At 36.7% G+C, this 26829-nt stretch overlaps 1 protein-coding gene across 2 annotated transcripts in view; it reads left to right on the forward strand.

Moving 5' to 3' along the window:
- The window catches only part of sdk2b (sidekick cell adhesion molecule 2b), a 490694-nt gene that overhangs the window by 354954 nt on the left and 108911 nt on the right, over positions 1 to 26829 (forward strand). For both annotated transcript variants that reach the window (XM_051673659.1, XM_051673660.1), the window contains exons 2-3: positions 4791 to 4950; positions 26352 to 26458. In XM_051673659.1, coding sequence (XP_051529619.1) covers positions 4791 to 4950; positions 26352 to 26458 — 267 coding nt within the window. The remainder of the gene's footprint in view (positions 1 to 4790; positions 4951 to 26351; positions 26459 to 26829) is intronic.

The following is a 26829-nucleotide window of genomic DNA, read 5'->3' on the forward strand; positions in this document are numbered from 1 at the left end:
AACCTTAACCTAACCGATAGTATCATCACAGCAAATGTGAAATGAAAAACGTGATTGCTGAAGCAACCAGGTCATTTTATGGTGCTTCTATGACACTTTTGACACACATGTCAACTTGCATACTTTTCAGGATTCCTGCCTCACTTCTTCGTGTTACAGATACAACGCTCTATAAGTTGAGCTACTTTGCAACTTGATTGTGTTTGGGTAATTTTGTAAATGTAATTGGATATGCAATGCAAATGATAAAAGTCATGTGCTTTAGTAAAATTAACCTAGTCTCAAAGAATTAATGTTAGTACAGTATACTGTAACCACTTTTGCAAACTGACTTTTATGTGCCGTATTCTTAGTTTTGTCGCAGTTCCAGGTAAAATTAACACTAGAGGCACTACAACAACTGTGCGTTTTATTCACTTTCACACAAATCAAGAGTATAAGGACTAAATATGACTTTATAAACACTTATTTTTTGCACTATTACTCATACATTGCTATGTTATGATATCTAAACCATTTTTTTTCTCCCCTTTTCTCCCCAATTTGGAATGCCCAATTCCCAAAGCACTCGAAGTCCTCGTGGTGGCGTAGTGACTCGCCTCAATCCAGGTGGCGGAGGACGAATCTCAGTTGCCTCCGCGTCTGAGACCATCAATCCGCACATTTTATCATGTGGCTTGTTGAGCGCATTACCGTGGAGACCTAGTGCGTGTGGAGGCTTCACGCTATTCTCCGTGGCATTCACGCATAACTCACAACGTGCCCCATCGAGAGCGAGAACCACATTATAGTGACCGCGAGGAGGTTACCCCATGTGACTCTTTCTTCCCTAGCAACCACGGCAATTTGGTTGCTTAGGAGACCTGGCTGGAGTCACTCAGCATGCCCTGGATTTGAACTCACAACTCCAGGTGTGGTAGTCAGCGTCCTTGCTTGCTGAGCTACCCAGGCCCCCCCTGATATCTATACAATTTGAATATAATGATTCATTTGAAAACAATACACTTTTAATGCTTGTATTAAATACTCTACCAGATTTACACATGTGATTAGCTTCTACGGTGGCTCACCTGTTAGAGTGCTGGAATTCGGACTTTGAAGTGTAGTTGCTTCAGAAAAATGTGCTTTTTATTTCTCATTTTGTTTTTGGACACTAGATTTCTGTCTTGTGTCTACCTCTTGATTTTAGATCACTCTAGGTTTAAGTTTTAGCTTGTGGAGGTACTGTAAGTTTTACTCATTAAATCCTCCATCTAATATTCACCTTAAAAACCTTGTCTGATTAAAATACCATTTCACTCACTTTAGGTGCCCCTGTTGGACATTTCACTGGGAAACTGTAACCAAATATGTCTATGTGTTTGTATCTGTGTGTTTGTAACTATGGCAGACTCCTAGTTTACTTTAATGATTCCAAAGTGTGATTGTCATTATGAGAGACAGACTGGGAAGGTTACCAAAGGAGCCCATGCTTATAATAGAATCCAGATAGACTTTTTAATTATGTATGTTAACCCCTGGGTAGTGTGTGTGTGTGGATATGTATGTATGATAGTCATTAATGAGTTAAGAAGAGTAATTCTCCATGTGGCTTTTGCAACATTTGCAAGATCAGCCACCACACCCCTTCTGGCTCCTCGACAACCTGTCGCCGAAACAACTACTGTGGCTCCCAGGTTCCCCTTCTAACCCATCACCTTCCTCTCTACACTCATGATAACAAGCACAGGAGACGCAAAGTGACCGTAATTGCTGTGTAGCTTCTGAGAGTGTCCAACCTCTTGTTTTGAACTTCTTCGACAGGCTTTTTAAAACCAACTCTTGAGCACAACTCTTTTCACTTGTCAGGATCTAACGCTGGTGCCCATTAGGGTGTTTTTTCTCTGAAGACTTGCAGTGGTAACTACTTTGAAAAATGCCTTCTCTCTTCAAGTTCACCTTAAAATAAATCCCATCATTTACTCACCCTCATGTTGCATGTTGGAATGCCCACTGACTCCTCCATTCGCATGCTTCCATATGTCAGTTAAGATTCTAGTCCCATAAGTCCCTGTACAATTTGCACAATTGGCTTCCAGAGCACTTGTTACTGGTCTGCTCATGTAAGGTTACAGTAGGGCATTATGCCATCTTTGCTGCCATTTACTGTATCAGTAATAGAGACTCTGTGACCTGAGTGTTGTATCTCTGCTACATTTGGGCCCCTCGGAGACCCATCAGGGTGTTTGTTAGCTGCACTGATGGATCATTAAGGCTTTTAGTCAACCAGATCATTTGTTCTCTAATGAGAGTGGGAGAAATGCAAGCCCCGATGCTCATCGATGATCAATGTCTTCTGCCTGTTTTAACTGTATCTCTCATTTTCGGTCTCTCTCTCTCTCTCTCCCTGTCTCCTTATCTTTCTATCAGTGATAAAAGCAGAGTTTGAAGCGCTTGGGAACAATTAGCCTAATTCGTCTAATCAAATCTCTCATGCGCGGCTCTTTTTGCCTCATTTTCATAAAACTTTGCTAATATCCCAAACCATGCATTACATTAACACTACCCCCTCCTGACTCTTTCTTTCTGAATTCTCATGTGTCCCTGTGAATAACCAGCTACTGCACATTTAAAGATCTTTTATTTCAGACTTTACTGTTGTTGAATCTTAATTTGCATAATATTCATCCTAAATAGTATGCAAGATTAGGATTAGCACTTACTGCATCACATTATGCTGAAAATGGTAGGCCTTTTTCGTATGGATGGCACAATATTTCCCATGGATTTTCAAAGTAATCATGCTTTTTGGAATAATCTGTGCATGCTTTTTGGGGCTAAAATTGTGCACAGTCCCTTATGGAAGATGAAGTTTATTTTTGAACCTTTTCAGTTATCAGTAGAAAAACTGAGGAATGCAAGGCTGAAACTGCCACAGCAGTTTTTGTATAAACCTGAAAGTTAAAGCTGAAGTGCCCAATTACTGTGCCACTAGCATCAACAAACGGAATTGCAAAAATAATCACTGTTTTCGAACAGATTTGCTGTACAAACAGATAGTTCCACCCCAAACTCACACCATTTGTTGAGCTTTAGATTATAAAAAATTATAAGTTAATGAAGTTAGCTCAATGCTAATACTTGCACACCAGTGCAAACAGCCGGCTAAGCAACGAAGGAGTCTCTAGTGTCAAGATGCAGATTTATAACATGGTAGACCCAAACATTGCTGAACAGTCCACAAATGAAAAGTTTCCCAACTGATGGGTCACAACCCAAAAATGGATCCCAGTTCTATTTTGATTGGGTTGTGAATAGCAGAGGGGAAAAAAAAGCCATGTTTAAATAAAATATTATAATGCAACTAGTAACCACATAATCATGCATATTAAGAATGACATAAAATAGGCTTATCAACTTAGGAAGGAGAAAACACTTCCCACATCTTTTGTTGTTGACTTCAAAAGTTGTGTGTCCAATCAAACGTTATGGCATTTGGCGCAATTTCAGTTCAAGTTCATTTGGCCAATATTTGTTATGTACCTTAATATTATTTTAATGCATAGTGAAAGTATGTGGATTGGGATTCATCCACTGAATTCCTTTCCCCCTCTTCGAAGAGCTTAAAACTTCCTCCTTTAAATTAGTGAAATCAGAGAGGTACCGCAAACTGTCGCCCCAATAGATCATTCTGACAGTTTCATTTGAATGCTTGATTATCATTCAATCTTATAATTGTATTATCCAACCATTCAATTAATTTGTTCTAAATTTACACTGATGATTAGGATCAGAACCGAAATTGTATTCTCTGGCTCTGTATGTTGAGAGTAACCAGTGGGGTAGCTCTCCTGATATTCCTTCTTCTACAAGAACAGGACACCAATCTGCTCCAGGCATCTTTCCATTAGATGAACATGAATCTACCATGGATTGTATATGAGCATGGATGGATCAACTTAGAATGACAGGACATGACTGTGTTGTGTGCTACTAAATTAGACTATGCATATAGACACGTGCATTGCTGAAAAGACCATTTCAAACCAAAATAAGGTGATTCGCTGGTCTTAGCTGTTCCAGCCTGCCCAATCTGACAAGTGCCCAAAACCACTCTAAAAGCATCAAACTAGATCAGTCTGAACATTAGCCAGCAAACTGCCTTAGGCTGGTTTAAGGTGTTTTTTTTTTTTTTTTTTTTTTTTTTTTTTTTTCAGCAGGGTATTGCAAGCTTTAAAGTCGAGCTTGAGAGTAAACTTAAGCTTGTGAGTCAGGGCTTTAAGTTTGTAGAACTGCAAACAAAAGAATTGGCCATGTTTGAAGCTCCATGTGCAAATATGAGTAGCAGGCTGAGAGCACAATACAATAAGAGTCTGAGAGCATTATTTGCTGCAGGTCAAAGAGTGTTATTTCTGAATAATAACTAATTCCCACTTTTTTATTTTTATTTTTTTCTCATTCAGATTTTACATGTTTACTGCTTGCATTTATGTGGTTAATCCAACTGAATCAGATTATTATCCTTTTTATAACTTAAGGGAGACCATTGTTGTTTGGTTGTCATTTGTGCCATAGGTTATCCACTTTGCACAATGTTTTGAAGTTGTTTTGAGAAGTTTGCCGAGTTTACTTCATAGTAAGTGGCCATGGCAGTGTATGCAACATCAATGTTGGTGTGTAGGGGGGTGGCGGCATTCCACCTTGATCGTTTAAAAAATGACCCTATGCGCTGCATACAATGCATATATGGTTTATGCATCACTGACCATGTCCATTTCTCAGTCTCTCTCTTTCTTTGTGTCTCACTGCAGATGATGTTCCTCCATACTTTAAGACAGAACCAGTTCCAAGTCAGCTGCATCTGGAGAGGAACCGATTGGTTCTGACCTGTATGGCCGAGGGGAGCTGGCCTTTGGAATTTAAATGGATCCACAATGACACAGAGCTCACGCGGTTCTCACTGGAGTACAGGTGAGTGTGTTGTGTAGCAACTGCTTTAATAAGCTTTCCTGCATTTTTTGCCATAAAGTTTAAATTCTTTAAAACAGTATGTTTTGAAGCTCAGTGGCAATTTCTTTAAGACTACATAGGTGATCTTAAAGAAATCTGACACAGCTCTGACGATGAAATGTTTATCAAAGGATACAGTACATTAGCTACAGTATATACTGTATATTATATACTGTATCATGGTATCATGCTTGATGTAAAAAAAAAAAAAAAAGTGTAAATATCACAACAATATTAAGCTGATGGTGATATATATATATATATATATATATATATATATATATATATATATATATATATATATATATATATATATAATTATTATTATTATTATTATATATATATTTATGTATTTATTTATTTTTTTCCTACATGAATATGTCCATAGAAGAAAGTGGACACACAGCCCATATTCGTAGATCCCCGCTGAATTTGAAATGGGAGGCTTTTGCACATACCTGTACAGTTTTGCAAAAATACAGTCCTGTGCTTGGTTAGGTAATGTTTAGCAGTGCTTTGAGCTGCTTTTGGGAGCAACATTGCAGACACCATAGTTGACATCTCTGCATCCCCACTCTTGAAAAGCACCAGCATGGTGTTGAAGCTACATTTCTACCTCAAACAAAAGCCATGCAAATCTTCCCCTAGCTTTGGCAGAAACTAAAATGATAAAATATTCATTTTATTTTAATACAACCTATAATCGTACCTCTCCTCTCCTTGCAATTAGAACAGCAGGAATGTGATCACACGCAGTTTGTTCCATCTTTATTTTCTGAGTCAAAGATTCAGAGAAATAATTGTACAATTTGGAAAAGCAAGAATTTGCATTTAAAAACAATTGTATCTGCCATCAAATATACCCAGGTTGTCCAATTCAGTGTTTCCTTTAATTAACTTTGCTCTGAATATAATGTAAACTCTGGAGCTGTTGTGAATGGAGATTTAATTAAAAAAAGATAGTGGTGGCTGTTAACACTGAGGAACAGGATGAGGTACAGTTTTGAGCCTGGTGTGCTGGTCACTATGCTGTCCTTGGGGATGTGTACTTTTTGATCTTATCTCACATCATCTGAGCTACTTTAAGCCCTTGCTGACAATGACTGCATTTACATGCACTTGCAATTCAATTTCACCATATTATGAATCAGAATATGTGTCGTCATGTAAATTTGTAAACCAGATTGCTATTACCCAGCAATATTCCAGTTTCTAGAAATCTAGAAATAACTTATTCAGAATATTCACTATAACAGAGTTGTTCAGACAGAAAGATAAAAATGTGTATATCTTTTTTTTATTTGGAATATGTTGATTATCATACTCGCTGGAATATAGCAATAGATGTGAAGCATTTAAATGTATTTTTATTAGAATAAATATAGACTTTAATTGAAAATTGATGTTCATGTAAACAGTGAGTGTGTTTAGAGTACATGCACACTGAATCACTTATAACCACCTAAAATCAGGTTATTGAACTTATCTGGCAATGCAAGAAAACCGTGTTTATATGAGATTTGAGTCATCAATTATTCTCTGTTTTTGATGTCAAAACTTAATCAGTCATGCCACAACATTTGTGCACACTGGATCAGCTAGTAAGAACGCTGGTGAAGGTGTTTACATGCAACAGCAAAATCGGGGTAATGAGCAAAAATCTTTGTATGCCAATTGTTTTTTGTTTTAAAAGGTTTTCTTTCTTTCGTTTTTTTTTTTTTTTTTTTTTACTTTACTCAGATAAAGGAAAACCATTTAAGGTATTTAAATGATCTTACACATTGTCAGTTGCTTAATCGGTGTAAGAATTTGCATGTTAACACACTCATTATCTTAAAATCTTAAAATCTACTTATCGTACACGACCTCTGTATTTGTACATTTAGATTCATTCACACAAACAAATGCAGAGTCAGACAATTAATGAATTATAATGTTTTAGAGTGAGTGAGAGATTGCTAAATCAGACAGTTCAAGATGTCAAGGAGACCAGTGACACTGATCACAGCAGAACCTCACAAGATTTTCAACGGGCGACATAAGAAACTCACAAAGCTTGTGAAGCAAACCCAACTGTCAGGCATATGCACACACTTGTGTTTGTATGGGATCTCTACTGTGTCACTGGTGTGCTCCCCTATGACAGGTGAAGGCATGTGAAAGTGTGTGGGTCAGCAAAGTTCAATGGTAATTTGGCCATGGACAGTCTATGCAAAGAGAAAGAGTGATGAATGGTTGTATAAAAGTTTGCCAGCTCTTACAATGACCTTTCCTTACTTAGCCCCCGACAGATGTACGTGTGTGTGTGTGTGTGTGTGTGTGTGTGTGTGTGTGTGTGTGTGTGTATGTGAGACCACATTCTCTTTTACCCAAAGGAGTCTTTCTCAAATGAGCCCAATCAATTGTTGTCTGGCCATAGTGTTGTTCACTAATGCCAGCTTAGCTGAGTCTGCTATTGTGGCACTAATGATATCAGCCTGCCCGTGCATTTGATGAGCTCAGTTGTTTTATGTCTCTGTTTGACACTACCATGTGCTTTGCAGGATTAAATAAAACATATTTAGAAAAATATTACGGTATGAAACAAGCCACCCTTAATTAGTGAGTATACAATTTTGGTGGACTCTCAATGTTAGTCAGTTGGTCAGCCGGTTGGTCGGTGGGCTGGTCTTTCAGTTGGTTTGTTATCAGTTAGTCAGTTGTATGGTTGGTCAGTTGTTTGTTTGATCAGCTGGTCGACTGGTTGGCCGTTCATTTGGTTGGTCAGTTGGTTGGTTGGTTGGTCTGTCGGTTGTCGGCCAATCAGTTGATCAGTTAGTTGTTTGGCCAGTGAGCCAGTCGGTTGGCCAGTCAGTTGGTTGGTTGGTCGGTTATTCGGTCAGTCATTTGGTTGGTCGGTCATTTGTTTGGTCAGTTGGCAGGTTAGTCGGTCATTTGGTTGGTCTGTCGGTTGGTCGGTCATTTGGTTGGTTGGTCATATGTTCAGTTGTTTGGTTGGTCGGTCAGTTGGACGTTTGCTTGGTTGGTCTGTCAGTCGACCAGTCGATTTATCTGATGGTTGGTTGGTCGGTCTGACATTTAGTTGGTCTGTCAGTTGGTCAATCAGTTGGTTGGTCATAAGTTGGTCGTTTGATTGGTTGGTCCGTCTTTTGGCCAGTCGGTTGGTCAGTCAGTTGGTTGGTTAGTCTGTCAGTTGGTTGGTCGGCCAGTTGGTTGGTTAAAGGGTCAGTTGGTAGATCTGTCAGTTGGTTGGTCGGTCGAACATTTGCTTAGTTTGTCAGTTGGTCGGACAGTTGGTTGTTCAATCAGTTGGTTCATCAGTTGGCCGGTCGGTTGGTCGGTCGGTTGGTTGGTCGGTCGGTCATTTGGTTGGTCTGTAAGTTAGTCAGTCAGTTTGTTGGTCTGTAAATTGATCATTCGCTTAGTTGGTTCGTCAGTTGGCTAGTTGGTTGGTCATTCAGTTGGTTGGTCAATTAGTTGTTTGGTTGCTTGTTTGGTCGACAGGTTCATCAGTTGATTAAATAGATAGTTCACTTGAAAATGAAAGTTCTGATATCAACTATTCACCTTTATGTTTTTAAAAAATCTATATGACTTTCTCTACATGAGTTAGGCTAAATCTCCAAGCTGTCTCTTTCCATACAATGAGAGTGGATGGGACTGGGGCTGTCAAGTACCAAAAAAAAATAAAAAATAAAAAACACTTAATAAATATACCTTTAAAGGGATAGTTCACCCAATATATAAGTCCTCACAATGCAAGTGAATGGTGACCAGAACTTTGAAGGTCCAAAAGGCAGTATTAATGTAATCCACAAGACTCCAGTGGTTAAATACATATTTTCTGAAGCAATATGATAGGTGTGGGTGAGAAACAGATAAACATTTAAGTCATTTTTTAACTGTAAATCTACACTTTCACTTTTACATTCAGTCACCTTCTGGTTGGGGCTGGTCAAAGGTGGAGATTGAGTTAATATTGATCTATTTCTCACCTCCTATCATATTTCTTCAGAAGATATGGATTTAACTTTATATAGATAACTTTTATGCCTCTTTAATGTCATTGTTTGACCTTCTAGTCACCATTCACTTGCATTGTGAGGACCATCATAGCTGAGACATTCTTCTAAATATCTTAATTTGTGTTCTGCAGAAGAAAGAAAGTTATATACATCTGGGATGGCATGAGGGTGAATAAACAATGAGATCATTTTCATTTTTGGTGAACTGTCCATACGACTATATTTACTATATGCACTCTATTCCAAGTCTTTTCTGTTTTTAAATGCCAAGCCATTTGATAGCTTTGTGTGAGGAACAGACCAGAAATTAAGTAACAGACATAAAGAGCAATCTAGCCTTTTTTTTATCACCAGATAGATGACTAGCAGACGTGTTTTAAGGCCGTTCTCACTTTTCTCACTCTTGTTTCCCTTGGGTTTTTTTTTACTTTGCTCTTTTTCTCTCTCATGTTAACTTCTCAGCAAACAAGTTCCACTCTTGCTGCAGACTCTAACACCATATTTTCACACTAAGAGGGACAATTTCACGTTTGATCTGCATGAATTACCTCAAGTTCACCGCAGTAATTTGCCTTGTCTGGAGGTTGGCAGGGACGAGTTCTCACTGTGCTCTCATAGAAATTCAGTGAAAGATTTTATGATATACATTCGTGCCACACACATTCTCCTTGTTTTTTATTATTGTTTTGTGACTGATTAATTTTTCATAGAGCACATTTTACCACACTTTGTCAAACACTACACCATCTGAACCATATGCATTTTAATGGGAATTGTTAAACCCCTAACAATGTTTTAACATTGTTTTATTTTCCATTTGACCAGTGTAGATAGCATTTGATACATGGATTTTTAATCTACAGTGGCCTTCAGAAGTATTTGGACTTAAGCTACTCTTAAAATTCCATGAGTATTACATTGTATGAGATAACAATATATCAAACCAAATGGCATTTATTTTAAGAAATATAGCTTAAGCACACTTTTCAAGCAAAACTTTCCACAAAAATACATTTTTACACACTTTCTGGTTCTCAAATGTTAATGGATCATGTCTGTTATCAATGTGATTAGCTACACCAGATGGAAGTGACTTGTCACCTTAGCATTCGCAACCTTGGCACCAGCTGGTTAAACATAACTTTCAAAATGCCAAAGAAATGTAAAGTTAGTTCAAGAAAAAGGTCTAGCATCATTAGTTTGCATATGTCACTTGGTTTGATAAGTTGTTATCTAATGCAATGACATTCATACATTTCTAAGTGTGACTTACATGTCTGGATGTGTCCAAATAGTTTTTTGGGGGAACAGCAAATGCTCATCATTTCACACTTCATTTACTGGCCTCCAGGTAAAAAGTTTTAAAATCAATTGTATTGGAGTCATTTGCTTACAGTCAAAGAAACTTACACAGTCCTTCGCCACTACTAAAACAAACCGCGCTTCTCTAGTGTTCCCATAAAACTCTTTCTGCTCTTTATCCAAGCAGACACACTTTTCTTATATCATCAAACCTGCCATTAGTGACACCATAACTGCTACTGCCACTGTTGTTTGGTTACTGCAAGGCAGTGCCATTCATTAATGATACAGTGATTATTCTGAAGCCATTATCTGCACTTCTTGTTACTTTGCCTGCAGACCAAATGAAATCACCTGCATTGTACACCGGTCAAAGACACATTGAAGCAGAAAAAAGCACCGCATTGTTTTCTTTTTTGGCTGTAAACATTTACGTGGTCTGTTGTAGCATTTGCTAGATTTCTGTGATCTGACACCAGCACACTTACTGATAAGTGCTTTAAGTCTAGACAATGCTAATGGATTCTCTTCTGTACCTGAAATATGAGACTTCCAAACAGCATTCTTTCATTGATGAAATGTTGGCTTTGCAGCATGAGTGTGTGTGTCTGTCTGGCTGTGCATTTGTGTGTGCATCGATGAAATTGTATCTGAGACGGTCTAGATCTACCGTAAAATTCAAAGATAACAGATCACGCTGTTGAAAACCAACTTTGATGGTAACAAGCATAAAATATGTTGTGTTTTGGAATGTTTCTTAACTAGCTTAACCAGTCTCCCTTGGTCAACCAGCATATGATCTTTCTGATTAGGCTGGTTGACCAAGGGAGATTGGTTAAGCTAGTTAAGAAACCTGGTAGGTTTTCCAGCATTTTTTGTTGGTGAACAATGTGGCTATGCTGGTTCACCAGCTAGACTAGCACTAAACCAGGATAAACCAGTTTGGGCCAGCTGGTCTAATTTTTGAATTTTTGAATGTAACAGTCACAGAAACATGTCCATTATTTAACACACTTCTTGTGACAAAATATTAGTAATTTCATATTTTATTTATTCCCTTATATGTAGAATTCATCTTTATCCACTAATTAGACATATTTATCTTAACATTACAATACTGTTAAAACAATTAGCAGCCATCAAAATATATTATTATTGTTTTAATTAATTACATTTTTCCAGTTAGCACTGTCAAATGTGCACCACATTGTTTTCAGATAATGTATAAACATATAGGTATTATTTAAAACATGTATTATTAAAAATGACATTTCACCATCAAATGAAAAGTCTTGCATAATTTTCTAGCCTTTGTTTTGTTCCAAATCTGTATGATTTGCTTCCTTATGTGAAACACAAAAGGAGATGTTAACCTCACCAATCACTTTCAAAGTACTGAAAAATACAAGCAATGAAAGTGAATGGTGACTGAGGCTAACATTCTGCCTAACATCTCTTTTTGTGTTCAGCGGGAAAAAAAATGTCATACAGGTTTGGAACAACAGAGAGGTAAGCAAATGATGACATAATTTTCATTTCTGCGTGAAATATAAAAACACATGGGATATTTTCAGAAATATCCAAAGTGTTGACTGTAATAACATGTTCATAGGTATAATACATACTGGAAAATAAAATATTTTATTAAAAAGTTATCTTACAGCAGATGAATGCAACAGCGTGAATGTCTTTGAATTTTACTCCATTTCAGTCTACTTCCTTAAATTCAAGGCCGACCACCACTGAAATGATGAGCCATCTGAACCTTGTTCAGAGTCATGCCTTTTCAGCATATTCATATCAACTGATGCTCTTCAATTCTTGAGCTTGAGCCCTTAAGTTCTTTAACCTCTCCAGGAGTCTTACAATATCTTTTTTTTTTATTATTTTTATTTTTTTTATTATGTACAAATGCATTTAATTGAATAGTTAAAGACATTCAAGTTGAAGTTGACAGTGAAGGTCTTCAGTCATATAAGTCAAGCTGTCATGATGTAAGCGTATTTGTGGGCATTTACTTATAGGTAAGAGTTGTGGCTGTTGAAGCAAACTAGTATACTGAAGTTCATTGACTGGAAACTTTTTAATCTGACATTTTTGAAGAGTTGTGTAATTGCTCTTGCGAATATGTTAAAGCCACAGTCACGGTCAGTCTGACCAGTGACGGGTTACCAAGGCAACATCAGCACAGGCAGGTGTCTGTATGTCACTCTTCTCAGTCGGGGAGCATTTGAACTTCATCTCCGGCTTTTCCGCTCTATCTCGTGCCTTTCTCTTCTCCGTTAACGGAAGGCTAATTAAAGGGGACCTGACATTGTGCTCCGTTGGCTGGAACATCAATCAATCAATGTCTGGAGCCCCGGTCCCTACTGACTCTCCCTCAACCTGCTGCACAGGCTCACAGCTCTTTTAAAGGTTAATTATATTCATTAGAGAAAGAAGGGAAGGGAGATGAGAAGACAGAGAAGAAGTCACCCTGAATATATGGCCCTAGTTGCAGAATTTGATTTTTCACTGAACTCTGCAAGGTTAAACTCAGAGCTAAGCACCACCTGTCAGAATACGTATCTTTCTGCTCAAAGGAATAGTTCACGTGAACTTATTTGATCACCATCATGTCGTTTCAAACCTGTATGATGTTCTTCTGTGAAACACAAAAATTTAATTTTCTAAGAATATCCTGAGCTACTCTTTTTCATATAATGAATGAAACACAAAATGTAGCCTAAACGTCATGTAGACTACTTTGGGCAAAAAGCCCACTAGACAGGAAGATTTCTCTAAATAATTACTTTAATTTGGGTCTGTTCCTCACATAAAGCTATCGTATGACTTCAGAAAACTTAGTGTACCGTGTACATGTCCTTTGGACCACTGTAAGGTTCCTCAGTCCTCATTCACTTTTATTATTTAGAAAACAATGGCCAGAATATTCTTAAAATGTCACCTCAAAAAAAAGAAAAAAGAAATAAAAAAAAAAAAACAGGAAGGGAGGGAGGGAGGAAGGGAGGGAGGATGGATGGAAGGATGGATGGAATGAAGGAAGGAGGGACAAGTCATACATGTATTTAATTTTAACTCAGACCCAAGAATCACCGGTAAGAATATCTTTATTTTCCTCTTGTAATAATAGCAATGTGTAGCATGTACAGTATGCATTGATAACATCAGCCAAATGTTCCAGGGCATATGTGAAGCTTTCCCTTGCTATCACACTAATAAGTATACCCCCACCACCTCCCAAACTTCCTAATTAGTCTATTAGCACTAATATACTTAACACAAGAAGCAATTTACAGTGCCTGGCAGGATCTGCAACACGCTAACCCCATCGCTAATATCGTTTGATACTTCATTATAGTTTGTTAATAACAGCTCTTCTCAACTCCTGCGTTCTAACAAGATGCCAGTCATTCAAGCCCTGCCACTCTATTTCACCACTCCAGGCGTTTCCGTCCACACCCACACGATCTTGCCTCTCACATGGCTAGGCTGACATGCAGGTATGTAATCAGTCTGAGTATAAATATTAAGTACAGCTGTTATGGACTGAATTCTATTTTGATAGATCTCTATGCTGCTTGCTTCTGATATCGGGTCAATGAAGCTCATGTTTTGTGTCCAGGTCCATTTATTTATGTGAAAGTACATTAAAAATGCAATTCATACAGACAGTGACGAAGTGAAGCAGTTTTGTTGTAAAATATTGTTAATATTAAAATCTGTTAAGAGTAGCTACACAACACACATCTTTTCAATATAAACATGAACATTGATATAGGCTTGTTTGTCACACATTTTATTTGGAAAGAGCAAAACCTAGGGTTATATGTCAGTGGTGGTACTATTCTTTTACATTAGATTTACAGTAATTCATTCATTATGAGTGAAAAAAATAACATTATACATTGTATCTCTTTGAAACAAATACAGAATCATGATTTGTATTATAAATGTCCATCCGGCAGATGAAAAATCCCTTTGATTTCCATTAAAAGGTCCCACACATGCTATATCTCGGGATCAGGATGACATAGTGACTTGGTAATGGTCTCTTTTGACTTGGTCCAGTAAGCAACCATCTAGTAACAATTTATTAATGCCCTAGCAAACACATAGCAATGCCATAGTAATCACTCAAAACACCTTGACATTGCATAAATATAAACAAGTACTATATCATAAAATATATATATATATATATATATATATATATATATATATATATATATATATATATATATATATATATATATATATTTTTTTTTTTGTTTTTTTGTTTTTTTGCTTATTCATTAATCTTTGTTGTGGAGAATCCAAAGGCATTTTGACCACACTCTTAAATGGATCAAATCCGAACATAACAGGAGGTTAAAATAAATAAATAAAATAATAATATAAAAAATAAAATAAAATAATGGGCCAATTTTTATTCAATTTGACTTTAAGATGTGTACACTTACATGTATTGAAGATATAAGTAATATATATATATATATATATATATATAGTACTTAAGTGTTAAAAATGGTATAAACATTTTTCAAAAACAATAAATCAATTTGAATACAAAGATTACATTTTAAATAACTTTGCATGTGTTTTAAACCAGATTAAAGGAATTTTAAAGGGATAATTCACCCAAAGATTTAATTGTGCCATTATTTACTCACCCTCATGTTGTTCCAAGCACATTTTTCTTTATTATCCACCTTATTCCTACGCCCATGATGCTTTATATGAAATGTGGGAGGTACTGTACTTCCGCTAAGAAGTAAACACAGTTGTAGTTGCATCATACATCCATACATTTTTCGTTGCGGTGTTGATCATTCATTCTAGATGTGTGAGCACAGTCTGACGGATCTTAATTAGGACAATATATGGATAGCCGTTCCATCTTTAATAGAAGTTTGGGAGGATGATTTAAAGAAGTGGCCTCAGGATGTATGTAGAACCACGAACCGCACATGTTATCCCTAAACTCTGTAAGGACATTGTAACGTGTTCTAGCCGAAATGACTTGAGCAAAACATAATACAATACTCACTAAGACCTTGTTTATAGCTGGTATTTGTTTTGTTCAATGATTCAAAATAAAATGACTCACTTTTTGACTCACATCTCAACATGTCTCTGTTTATTGACTAATCGCACATTACATGTTAGTCTTGTAGTACATCTGTTTCTCAAACCATTTGCAACATTTTCTGTAACACAGTGCCATCTATTGGATTCTTGAAGAACAGCAGGTATTGTAATTAATGCACATCATCACAGTATTAAGATGTATCTCGGGTGATCCGATCATATATGGTCAGATGAGACACATCTCTGTTGGTCACACAAATGCATCTCCTTTGGGCACTAGTGACATAGAGCATCACTACATCATAAATTAATAAACCGGAAAAATGTCACAAAAGACAAAAAAGCTTGGAAAAATGGTGCACCAGGTACAGCTCAAATTTCTGTACCTGGTGCACCATAATACATAATGCTACAGAACGACTTCTGTCTGAAGTTCATCCCACATCTGTTTCCCCAGTAAGACCCTCAGGAATAAGGTCAATAGAACACAAAATTAGATGTTTGGAAGAATATTAGGGACTGATGGCCTCAGTCACCATTCACTTTTATTGTATGGAACAAGAATGGCATCAGCACTCATCAAAATGTATCCTTGTTTTCCACGCAAGAAAGAAAATTATGCAGGTTTGGAAGGAAGCAAGTAAGGATAACAGAATTTCGATTTTGGGGTGAGGTATCCGTTTAAAAGTCTCTTTTCATCATCTTCAGCATCCTTGGGCATTTTGTTTCTATATTGAATGGCACTGAAGACGAGAAAAGGAAATTATTGGACAGAGAGAGAAAGATTGGGATTAGGACATGTTGCGTTTTAGACTAGAACCTGCACCACTCACATGAGCACCGCAGCTCTGATTCTAACTCATTTTGATAATGATTATTCTGTTACTGTTTCCCATGTTTTATTATACATTTACACTGAATGTTTATGCCCAACTGTAAATTGGTCAGTTATGGATATATTTTGAATGGCAGATTGTTACATTGCCACAATCCAGTTGCAAACTGAATAGCCACACAACTGACATTCCAATATATATGCCTATGGATATTCCATCTCTGGCCCTTGGTGTCTTCCTTCTTTTTATTGTTCTCTGCTTCTTGTTATATATCTATATCTATATCTATATATATATATATATATATATATATATATATATATATATATATATATATATCTATATATATATATATATATATACAGTATATTCTTCACATCATGTTCTCCCTTTACTCTAATTCTCTTTTTCTGTCTGTGTCTCATTATCTCTCTTTCAATCTCTCTGTCTCTCATTCTCTGTGTCTGGACAGATTTCTTTACCGGCTTTACTCCATTGTTTGTATTGATTGCCATCTGAGGTCAGTGGCTTTTTAAAGCATCTAGATCGAAACACAGAGTGTCCTCCTCATCTTCCTCTCTCTCGCTTGCATTCCTTCCCTCTATCTCTCTCATTTCTGTGCTGTTTCATTCTTTTATCTCCCTCATCATTGATCCATGAGGTCTGCGATCATTCCAATCCATTAATGTGTGGCCTAGGGGGCTTCAGGTTATTTTAATTTGGGTCCAGGTCAGTTGAGCTGAGAGAAGATGCGGTTGTTCGGATTAAAATGGTCTTTAAGGTGATCCGATTTCATCCACTTCACAAGAAGAAGTCAATTAACTTAATGAGGTTTTTGTCGGTATACAAGCTGCCTCTGTGCGATAACGTGTGTTTTTACCAAAGCTATTATTATACACAGGTCAGAGTACAATATAAAACTTAACTGTATAGTACACCAAGTCCTAACTAGACAGGCTTGACAAGTTTCAGAATCAGAATCAGCTTTATTGCCAAGTATGCTTACACATACAAGGAATTTGTCTTGGTGACAGGAGCTTCCAGTGTACAACAATACAAAAACAGCAGCAAGACATAGATAAAAAAAAATAATAATAATAATAATAATTATACACATACGTACATACACACACAGACACACGCATACATACATACATGCACACATACACATATGTTTTGCAAATCTAATACAAATCTGTTATCTGTTGTGTACAGTGCAAAATACAAATCTGTTATGTACAGTGCAAATGTTTTTTTGTTTTTTTTTCAGAGGAATGAAATGGCAGAAGAGGTTGGATGTGTTGGATAAATATAAAAAAGACTAAACTATTGCACATAGTTATTGCTCAATGGGGCAATTTAACTGTTCATGAGATGGATAGCCTGAGGGGAAAAAACTGTTCCTGTGCCTGACAGTTCTGGTGCTCAGAGCTCTGAAGTGTCGGCCAGAAGGCAATAGTTCAAAAAGGTAGTGGGCAGGGTGAGTGGGGTCTAGAGTGATTTTTCCAGCCTTTTACCTCACTCTGGAAGTGTATAGTTCTTGAAGGGAGGACAGGGGGCAACCAATAATCCTCTCAGCAGTCTGAACTGTCCTTTGTAGTCTTCTGATATCTGATTTCATAGCTGAACCAAACCAGACAGTTACTGAAGTGCAGAGGACAGACTCAATGACTGCTGAGTAGAACTGTATCAGAGTGTCCTCCTCATCTTCCTCTCTCTCTCACTTGCATTCCTTCCCTCTATCTCTCTCATTTCTGTGCTGTTTCATTCTTTTAAATCAAGACAGTCTTCTGTCTTCCCTGAAAGCAAAAGTGTTTTGCCTTTTAATCCATGTCTGTAAGCTTTGAGGCCACAATGCTCTCCTAAGTTGACAAAGGTGTCTTTTAGCAGATTTATTTAAAGGTGCAATGTGTAACTTTTTTCATGTAATATTCGCCTTCTTTTTTGCCAATGTGTGAACGGCTTGTAACGCAACTTAAAAAATTAGCCCTTCCCGGACTTCCTAGGTTGCCTATTAAAGCCTGTAGACTGATTTTCATGTGAAGGGAGCGGGTCGCTTTTGCCAGGAAAATCCAAATGATGTGACGTTTATGCACGCTCCCGAGAGCCTTGCCTCAGTGCTTCTCGTCCGCTATTCAACAGCGACAACAAACTGCAACACTAGGTAACGTTATCTTAGAGATGGAATCCAGCAAATGTCTGGCTCACAGCACAACATCGACTCCTACACAAACTCCGAGTAAGCAAAAAAAAAAAAAATAAACATTTACTGAATCCCGTCTGGCCAAGCGGAAACGTGATCGTGGTCGAGAGAAAACTAGAATGAACATCAGCAGTGTATTTGATTCCTGGAGGGACCTTCGTTCGGTTTTGGGGGTCAAAACTGACCCTGAATTGGCGTTCTTCTTATTGGACAGGTGAGCTTACATAACTGCAAACCATGTGAAATATAGTGCCATAAGGATTGATCTGTGTAATTTGAGCTAACTTGACCTTGCCTGCTAACGCTGACGAATTGCAATCTACCATGCTTCGTAACTTTCAAATAATTTCAACGATCTTCTCTTTATACTAAAAGTAATGTATGCTGATTCACAGTAACTGACATAATGTTAATCTGTAATTATTCAGCAAGGTAAACTACAATAACACTAGACAATGTTCAAGATAATGCAAAAAGCTCCATTCATTAGCGTAACATAACTTGGTTATACAGAAAATATACACAATCTATAATTATAAAACAATAGCGTATTGATATATCAAAATGACAGTTGTGATGGAATCACATCAATACTGAATTGTGTCAACATATTTATAATATACAGTCTATTTTATAAACAGATACTGTCATCATCCACCAAATGTAGCTGACAGCTATTGATAAAGCTGGCTAGCTAGCTAACGCCGACATAGGCTATGGTATAAATGCAGTCAATGTATCATGCAAAGAAAAGTGATTACTTCAAACTACAGTCTCGCATAGTCAGACCTATATCCACACATTGTTTTAGCCCTGTTCCAGTGCTGGAGAATCAAATATAATATACGGTCTCAAAGTTTGAAGTAAAACAATTATAACTGTGTAATTGTAATTATGCTACCTTATCTGTCATCATGATGCCGGTGAATCACGTTGTCTCTTTGTTTTGGTCACTATGGAGTGCGCGTGATCGTGAGCAACAGGCTGCAGATTACTTAATGGCCACAGGTGTCATTAATAACAAGGGTTTCTGAATCTTACATACTGCACCTTTAAAGGAAAGGCCCTTCAATATGTCATTTTGGGCAGTTTTTCCATATTGTCTGATAGGACTGAAGGGGACATGGACAGATGAATTTAAAGCTATTGGGACATGGTTGAATCTTGCCTGTTTATACACTCATGGACTGCAATAAAAAATGGGGGCAGCCAAATTGTATTTTTCTTATGGTCGTTGAGTATGTTAAAGTGCCACCTACTGAGAAGGACATGGTATTGCAAGCATATTTACATTCTGCACTGAAGCAGAGGAATCCAAGATCATCATAATGAGGTGGGAATATAGAGAAAATGGTTATTCTATAGCTGTATTTTCATTCTCTCTGAAGTGCCCCAGGAAAAGATAAGGAAAATGCATTGATACAAAAATGAAAGCGCTCTCAGCCGTGCTTGTGTGACTGTTTGACAGATTACAGAGATGTTCATGTAGGCTAACATAATTCAAGAGAGTCGTTTATCCATATAAAATATGCACTTAAAACAGTTATGAAAGCTATGCTGACAGTTTGCCATTGCATAATGCTTGATATACCGTTTATATTTGATGTGCAGTATGGTCCAAAAGTTTAAGATCAATAGTGCAAAGCTTCTGTTTTGCATTTTATTTTTTTAGTAAATGCATAGATTCTTGACATTACAAATGGTATCTGCTTTTTCTTATATTTAATTTCTTTAAGTCTGTGCAAAATGGTGCAAACATGATTTGAGACCGTTTTAAAGAGCATCTTGTGTGCTTCAATGGAAACAAGGAAATCTGGGCCCGTATTCACATTTTTATCTTACCACTAGGAGTACTCCAGAGAGTTCCTAGCTAGGAGTTTTTGCTTAAAACCTATTCACAAAACTGCTAAGAGCAAGTTTTAGTAAGGAAATCTTAAGATAAGAGTAAGGCAGAGTTGACCTCATTGCTATGGATGACGCCACGTTTAATTAACACGCTCTTTTAAATCGCCCACAGTGATTGGTAGACAGGGAACAGCTATTTGTCAGTGAAGACAGACAACGATATATACTGTATGTATCGGGTTTACTTCTGCGTTGTGTTGTGTTTAAGTGAATGACGGACTCTCTCACACAATATTAAAGCTCTGACAGTTCATTAATTCACACTCCTCTGCACTGCATTGAAAAACAACATCAGGCATCTCTTATGGTGCACATATCTTGCCTAGCTGTGCCTCTCATTATGCAGGGGTACAGCAAAAGAGAGAACAAAAAAGAATTATAATATTACAATTATGACAATATTTGTATAGTATGCATAATGACAATATATGATATGTCTATTTAAGATATGATATAATAATAATAATAATATAAAGTATTACAAAGATTAGAAATATTTGATTAATTTCTCAAATGCCCCAAATTATAATAAACAACTATACAATTAAAAGTAATAAAAGAGCCATGATCCATTTACATACCTGCAGTGAAAAACAACACACACTCTCACGGTGCACATATCTTGCCTGGCTGTGCCTGTTAATCATCAAATAATTCCTAAGTACAATTGATATGAGAGAAACTGACTTTTTACATGTCAAATGGATCATACAAAAAAGAACACAAATGCAATATTGCACTTTCACAAGTATATATATACTTTTCATGGAGAAATACCATGTGAATCTGCAGCCACTTAGACGGCAAGGGAGCAGGGGCCGGTTGCACCAGCTATACATAAGTTACAACTTAGCCTAGTTGTGGCGTAAATGGCCACTAAGTCACAGTTTACGCACTACTAAATATTTGAGCATTGCACCATTAAACTTGGGTAGAACGTAACCCTACGTATAAACTAAATATTTACGGCAGCCTCCGACCAGGAGTAATGGATGGAATAAAAAAGCAGACTGATATTTAATGACATCAATGAGCTCATGTTTTGCATGACAGGCTTCAATCCTTTCGAAGCATGAAACCGATCTAACGGTGCAGTTTTCAGGGTGCGTCGCCCGGTGTCAAGTTTCAACACATTCAAAATATATATAGGATTTTAAAATGAATAAATGTCTATTTTTCCAGCCTGTTGTATTAGTATTTATTTATCACCCCTCATTTATTTTAGATACAGTTCCTATATATTGTTGTTTACACAGGGCAAATATACTATTTATCAAATGTACTTTTATTATGTATCATATATTAATGGGGATATAATTTATTACAGCTGACAGTTACGTGAGCAAACAAGGTTTGAACATCAACCGTAACAAGATCAAATTGAAATTCACAGCTTTTTAACACTTCTGTGTACAAATCTGTTTATTGGATTAACTCAGGTAAACAACATATTATGTGACTATGCATTACTTTACAGAGAGCTTATGACCTACTAGTTAAGTCTTTCCTTAAGAACAGGTGGTGCAAACAAATTAAGCGCTGATTAGTTACAAACTAACTAGTAGTAACTAAGCCCTTAGTGTGAACTTTAGGTCTCAACTTAAGTGAGACCTCACGCACAGCTGGTGCAACCCTAACCAGATCTCTTAATAGAAAAATGCACATGAACCACAGATGAAGTGGAGATAATTACCCGAAATAAAACTCGGAATAAACATACTCTAAAATGTTCCCAACATGAATTAATGATCAAATATTTCAGAGAACAAAACAAACAAACAAACAAACATATTTAACCACAAAAATAGACAGGTAAATAAAAGTATCTTTAAGCAATTTGTGGAGCTATTAGAAAGATACCTCTTATTATGCAGGGGCACAGCAAAAAAGAAAGAGACTGGATAAAGTCTCGACTTTACTCCCAAGATCACGCATGATGTAAATTAATATGCTCAGTATTGCCATTTTGTTCATATCAACTAATTTATTAATGATAGAAAAATAAAAAGACAGCATTAAAGGAATATGCACAAAGTAAATGAAATGAAAATTTAAAACAACAAATTACACTTGTGACCATGTGACTCCAGACCTGCTCCACAACACAAAATTATTCAATAAAGGTACTTTCAAAATAAAATACCCCAGGTTTAGTAGTAAATAAATAAATAAATAAATAAATCAATAATCTAGTGTAACAACATACCCTTTGCTACATATACATACTGTACATACATACATACATTACATAGATAGACAGACAAACAGACTTTTGATTGATTGATTGATTGATCGATCGATCCCAATTTATCCACACTACACAGTTTTATTTTGATGTGGCCAGGGAGTGCAGAGTTGTCAAAAAACCTTTATCTCCAGTATAATTTGGTTGTTTCAATTTGTGGGAGAGGTAACTGCATCTCTAAGTTTACAGTAATGAAAACACCCTCGCCATTCAGGCAATACCTTTTTTAAAGTTCAGTGTCAACATTAAAATATTTATAATATTATATAATTAAAATACATCAACACAATTGTGATTCAGGTGATGCCTTTTTAAATGGTCAATGTCATAATAATATTCTAATATATTGTTTTTAATATGGATTGACGACAGCAGCCATGCTTCGGATCGTTTTGTGAGTCACTCTTAGGGAGATAGAAGTCCTCAGGATGACTTCTAAGCTGTTGTGGGTGTAGGAGCTACTTTTAGCCTTAAAATGCTTCATGAATTACTCTTAGATGAAATTTGGAGTGACAGGCCCCTACTTGGCCCCTAAAGAGTTGTTCCTAAATTGAGCTTAGACAAGAAGTGTTCATTTGATAATGCACTAAATTGCTTCAAAGATATCAAACATTGGCTGGAAAACTTTTTTTTTTTTTTTTTTTTTTTTTTTTACAATTAAATTAAAGCAAAACCGAAGTTCTGATTTTAGGTTCCTGCATGACACTCCTTACCTGGCCTGGTTGCCCAGTTTGGTCCTCTGTCGTCGAATGTACAAGATCATGTAAGGAGTCTTATAGTGGTTTTATACTCGTTTCTACTTTTCAATAAGCAGATCAGTGTTGTTGAAAAGGGTAGCTTTTTCCACCTGAGATCTATCGCTAAAGTAAATCGTTTTCTTTCCAATAAAAAAACCTGGGGCCTCATATATAAAACTCTGCTTAGATTTCTTCCTAAACGTGTACATAAGCACAAAAGTCAGATTTTGCATACGCACAAAAAAAATCAGATTTATAAAACCGTACATACGCCATAACCTGCACATATTTCCCTTAATAAATCCCAGCTAGCGGAAGATTGTGTGTACATGCACGTGATTCATTCCCCACCCCATCTCCTCCCCAAAATAACCATATATGGAGTGTAAAACGCCTGTTTTTACTATGCATGTCCTCATCTGCATACAATTGCCATATGCATTTCACCATCCAGACATGTGATTACGGAGTTTAACGATACGAGAAACTGTATTATAATAGATAAGACTGCAAATGTCACATGTGCCCAAAGTTTAGATGCTGCACCATGAAGAAACATTATTTATTAAGATATGAACTTGTTTTCAAAGAATATATCTTGAATATCCCTTGGTAAAATGTTTTTATCTTTGCAGACTTACATCTAACCTAAGCAATTTTGCTTCTCAGTTTTGCTTCTTCTTTTAAATCATTTTAAGGGTGTTTTTATTGAGAAGTTAAATATTTAGTACTGGAAACAAAATGAAAATTATTAAAATTCTTTGTGCAGCATTGTCTGATATCATCGGACTACTAAGATTTTATATTTGACTGGTATTACTATTCTGATGCTAGTGAAACTTTGTAATATGGCACTTTTCGTACCACTGTCTCCTTAAGATGATTCGCTTATGTTTTCCTCTTTTGTAAGTCGCTTTGTATAAAACCGTCTGCCAAATGAATAAATGTAAATGTAAATGTATTGTAATGTAATATATATATATATATATATATATATATATATATATATATATATATATATATATATATAAACAGCTGAACAGCAAATGTACTTTTCATAATGTTTTTATTAGACTAGAACGGGGGTTGCGTTGCGATGAGGGTCAGGATGAAGTGGAGCAGGCAGCACATTTGATGCACATTTTATATGCATTGCTGTTTGCAGCTGTACAATACTGTTTCTGATGAGACAAGTCTCTCCAATGGTCCGTTCGATTACTGAGTGTGGCCAGCAGTGCCTGTTATAGCTACTGTCCATTTTACCGAGCTATTTCACATCAGTCTGGCCCCTGAAAATTGTGATCCACTCACTAATTTCATCAAGGTTAGACTATTGTAACTCATTGTACATTGGTCTCCCTCACACTGTGTTATCCCGCCTACAGCTGGTTCAAAAATGGTAGCTAAGCTTTTAACAGGGTCAAGAAATAGTTATCACATCTCCCCTGTTTTAGCGTCTCTACACTGGCTTTTTGTGAAATTAAGGGTAGATTTCAAAATTCTTCTTTATGTCTACAAGGCACTATCTGGGCTGTGTTCCACTTCAAATTTGTATGCCCTTCCCTCGCTAACTTCCCTCCGTCTGACGGACTAGGATGTACGTCATTGCTTACGTTGCGCGAGTGCCCACTACTGGCGGAAGACGTGCAATGGGTTTAACTTGAACACCCTTAACCCTTGATCACTTGGAGCATGTTGAAGGCTGATGTCAGTTTGTGGAATTATTAAGTGATTTTTGCACCTGAGAAAACAACGTTTTCAGAGACTGATGCAACCACAGATTCAGGAAAAATGTAGCTGTAATTTCAGAGGCTTATGTATAAATCTCATATGTTTAATTTTATTTTATTAGAATTAATTGTTAGAAAGGATTAATCAAGCCTTACAGAAAATGGTAACATAGCAATGAACACATAGGCTATAACTGTGTGACAAACAGATAGTTTAAGGTAGCTACAAGTATTATGCTGTTAAATCTCAATATACATTTTCTAAACTGCTTAATTGACCTAACTTCACTTCCATCGAGGGGTTGAGGGTATGTCAGTAGAAACTTCCCTCGCTCACTTAACAAAGTGGAATTTGGACTTCCAAAATGGCGTCTGGGATTCTCCCGAGAGAAAGTGCTTAGGGGAGTTTGCGAGTGGATGTTAAAAGTGAAGTGGAACGCAGCCCTGGTCTCGCTCCCCAATATATCAGTGATCTCCTCCCTTACTCCCCCACTAGAGCTTTTCTGTGGTAGGTCCTAGTCTCTGGAACAGTCTCCTTTTCCATGTGAGGTCAGCTTCTTCATTAGCCATTTTTAAATCTTCTTTGGAAACGTATTTTTATTCTTTAGCTTTTGAATAGTTCCTAGAATAGGTTTAAATAGGTAAATACTGTATATGCTGCTGTATTTAAAGGTATTTATTAATGTATTATTATGTATATCTATCTATCTGTCTATCTATCTATCTATATAACTGTTTTTAATGTGCTCTATAAATAAATGTTGACTTGACTTAACAAAATTTCTTTATTAGGATCTACTTTTAGCCTTAAGATTTCTTTTTGTGAATACGGGCCCTGACCTTTTGTACAAATGAGTTAATATGGTACATTTCACAAATTTGCTTTTGATTAGTGACCTAGAAACATTTATTTTACTTATATTTTTACTTTTCTTTTTTCTTTTTGAGAGAATCACATATCTGTTCATTTGCAAATGTAGATTATGGTTGATATTCCAAGGGGTACTTGGTGCATTAGCACTTTTGTCAGCCATGCTGAACTTATGTTGTAATAAATTCAATTTACAATGACACATTAAAATGTAGTCATTTAGAAATAGGCATAAAAATAAAACATAAAATGGTTAAAAATGGCTTGATCTGACCGCTAGACATCATGTATCATTTGGTAATTCAGGGGTCAATTGGTAAATCAAATAGTGAATCCCAGATTTTCTATTTGAGACATTTGGATTCCACTGTATATTAGTGTGTTTTTGGAGCATAAACCCTGTTTTATCTCTCACAGGTATTTGATACCATCTCTGGACCGATCGCACACTGGTTTCTATCGGTGCATTGTGCGGAACAGGGTCGGAGCGTTGTTACAGAGGAGAACCGAAGTACAAGTGGCATGTGAGTAACCATAGTAACTCTCAAGCACTTTGGATTTGTGTGTGTGACAGCCCTTGTGAGTGTAATTGTGATCAGGCGTTCAGATTGTGCCCTTGTGTTATCTATGTATGTATGTTTCACAGGCACAGCATCTGTCAGTGAGGTGATGTACCTCTGTTTTATAAATAAAATAAAAAATCCTCACCAATGCTACAGCTGCTCCACTCTAACTTCCTCATTAGATTGATGAGGCTGTGACAGCCAATCACTTCCCTCTCTCAGAATTTAATTAATTCCTCCATTTTATAATCTGTTTAGCATGAGGAACAGCTGTTGCATTTGAACCGAGAGGCAAGTCTCTGGTGCGTCAAGCCAGGTTTAAGTTTCACTAC

This window comes from Myxocyprinus asiaticus, chromosome 36, assembly GCF_019703515.2.
Source record: "Myxocyprinus asiaticus isolate MX2 ecotype Aquarium Trade chromosome 36, UBuf_Myxa_2, whole genome shotgun sequence".
Lineage (NCBI taxonomy): Eukaryota > Metazoa > Chordata > Actinopteri > Cypriniformes > Catostomidae > Myxocyprinus > Myxocyprinus asiaticus.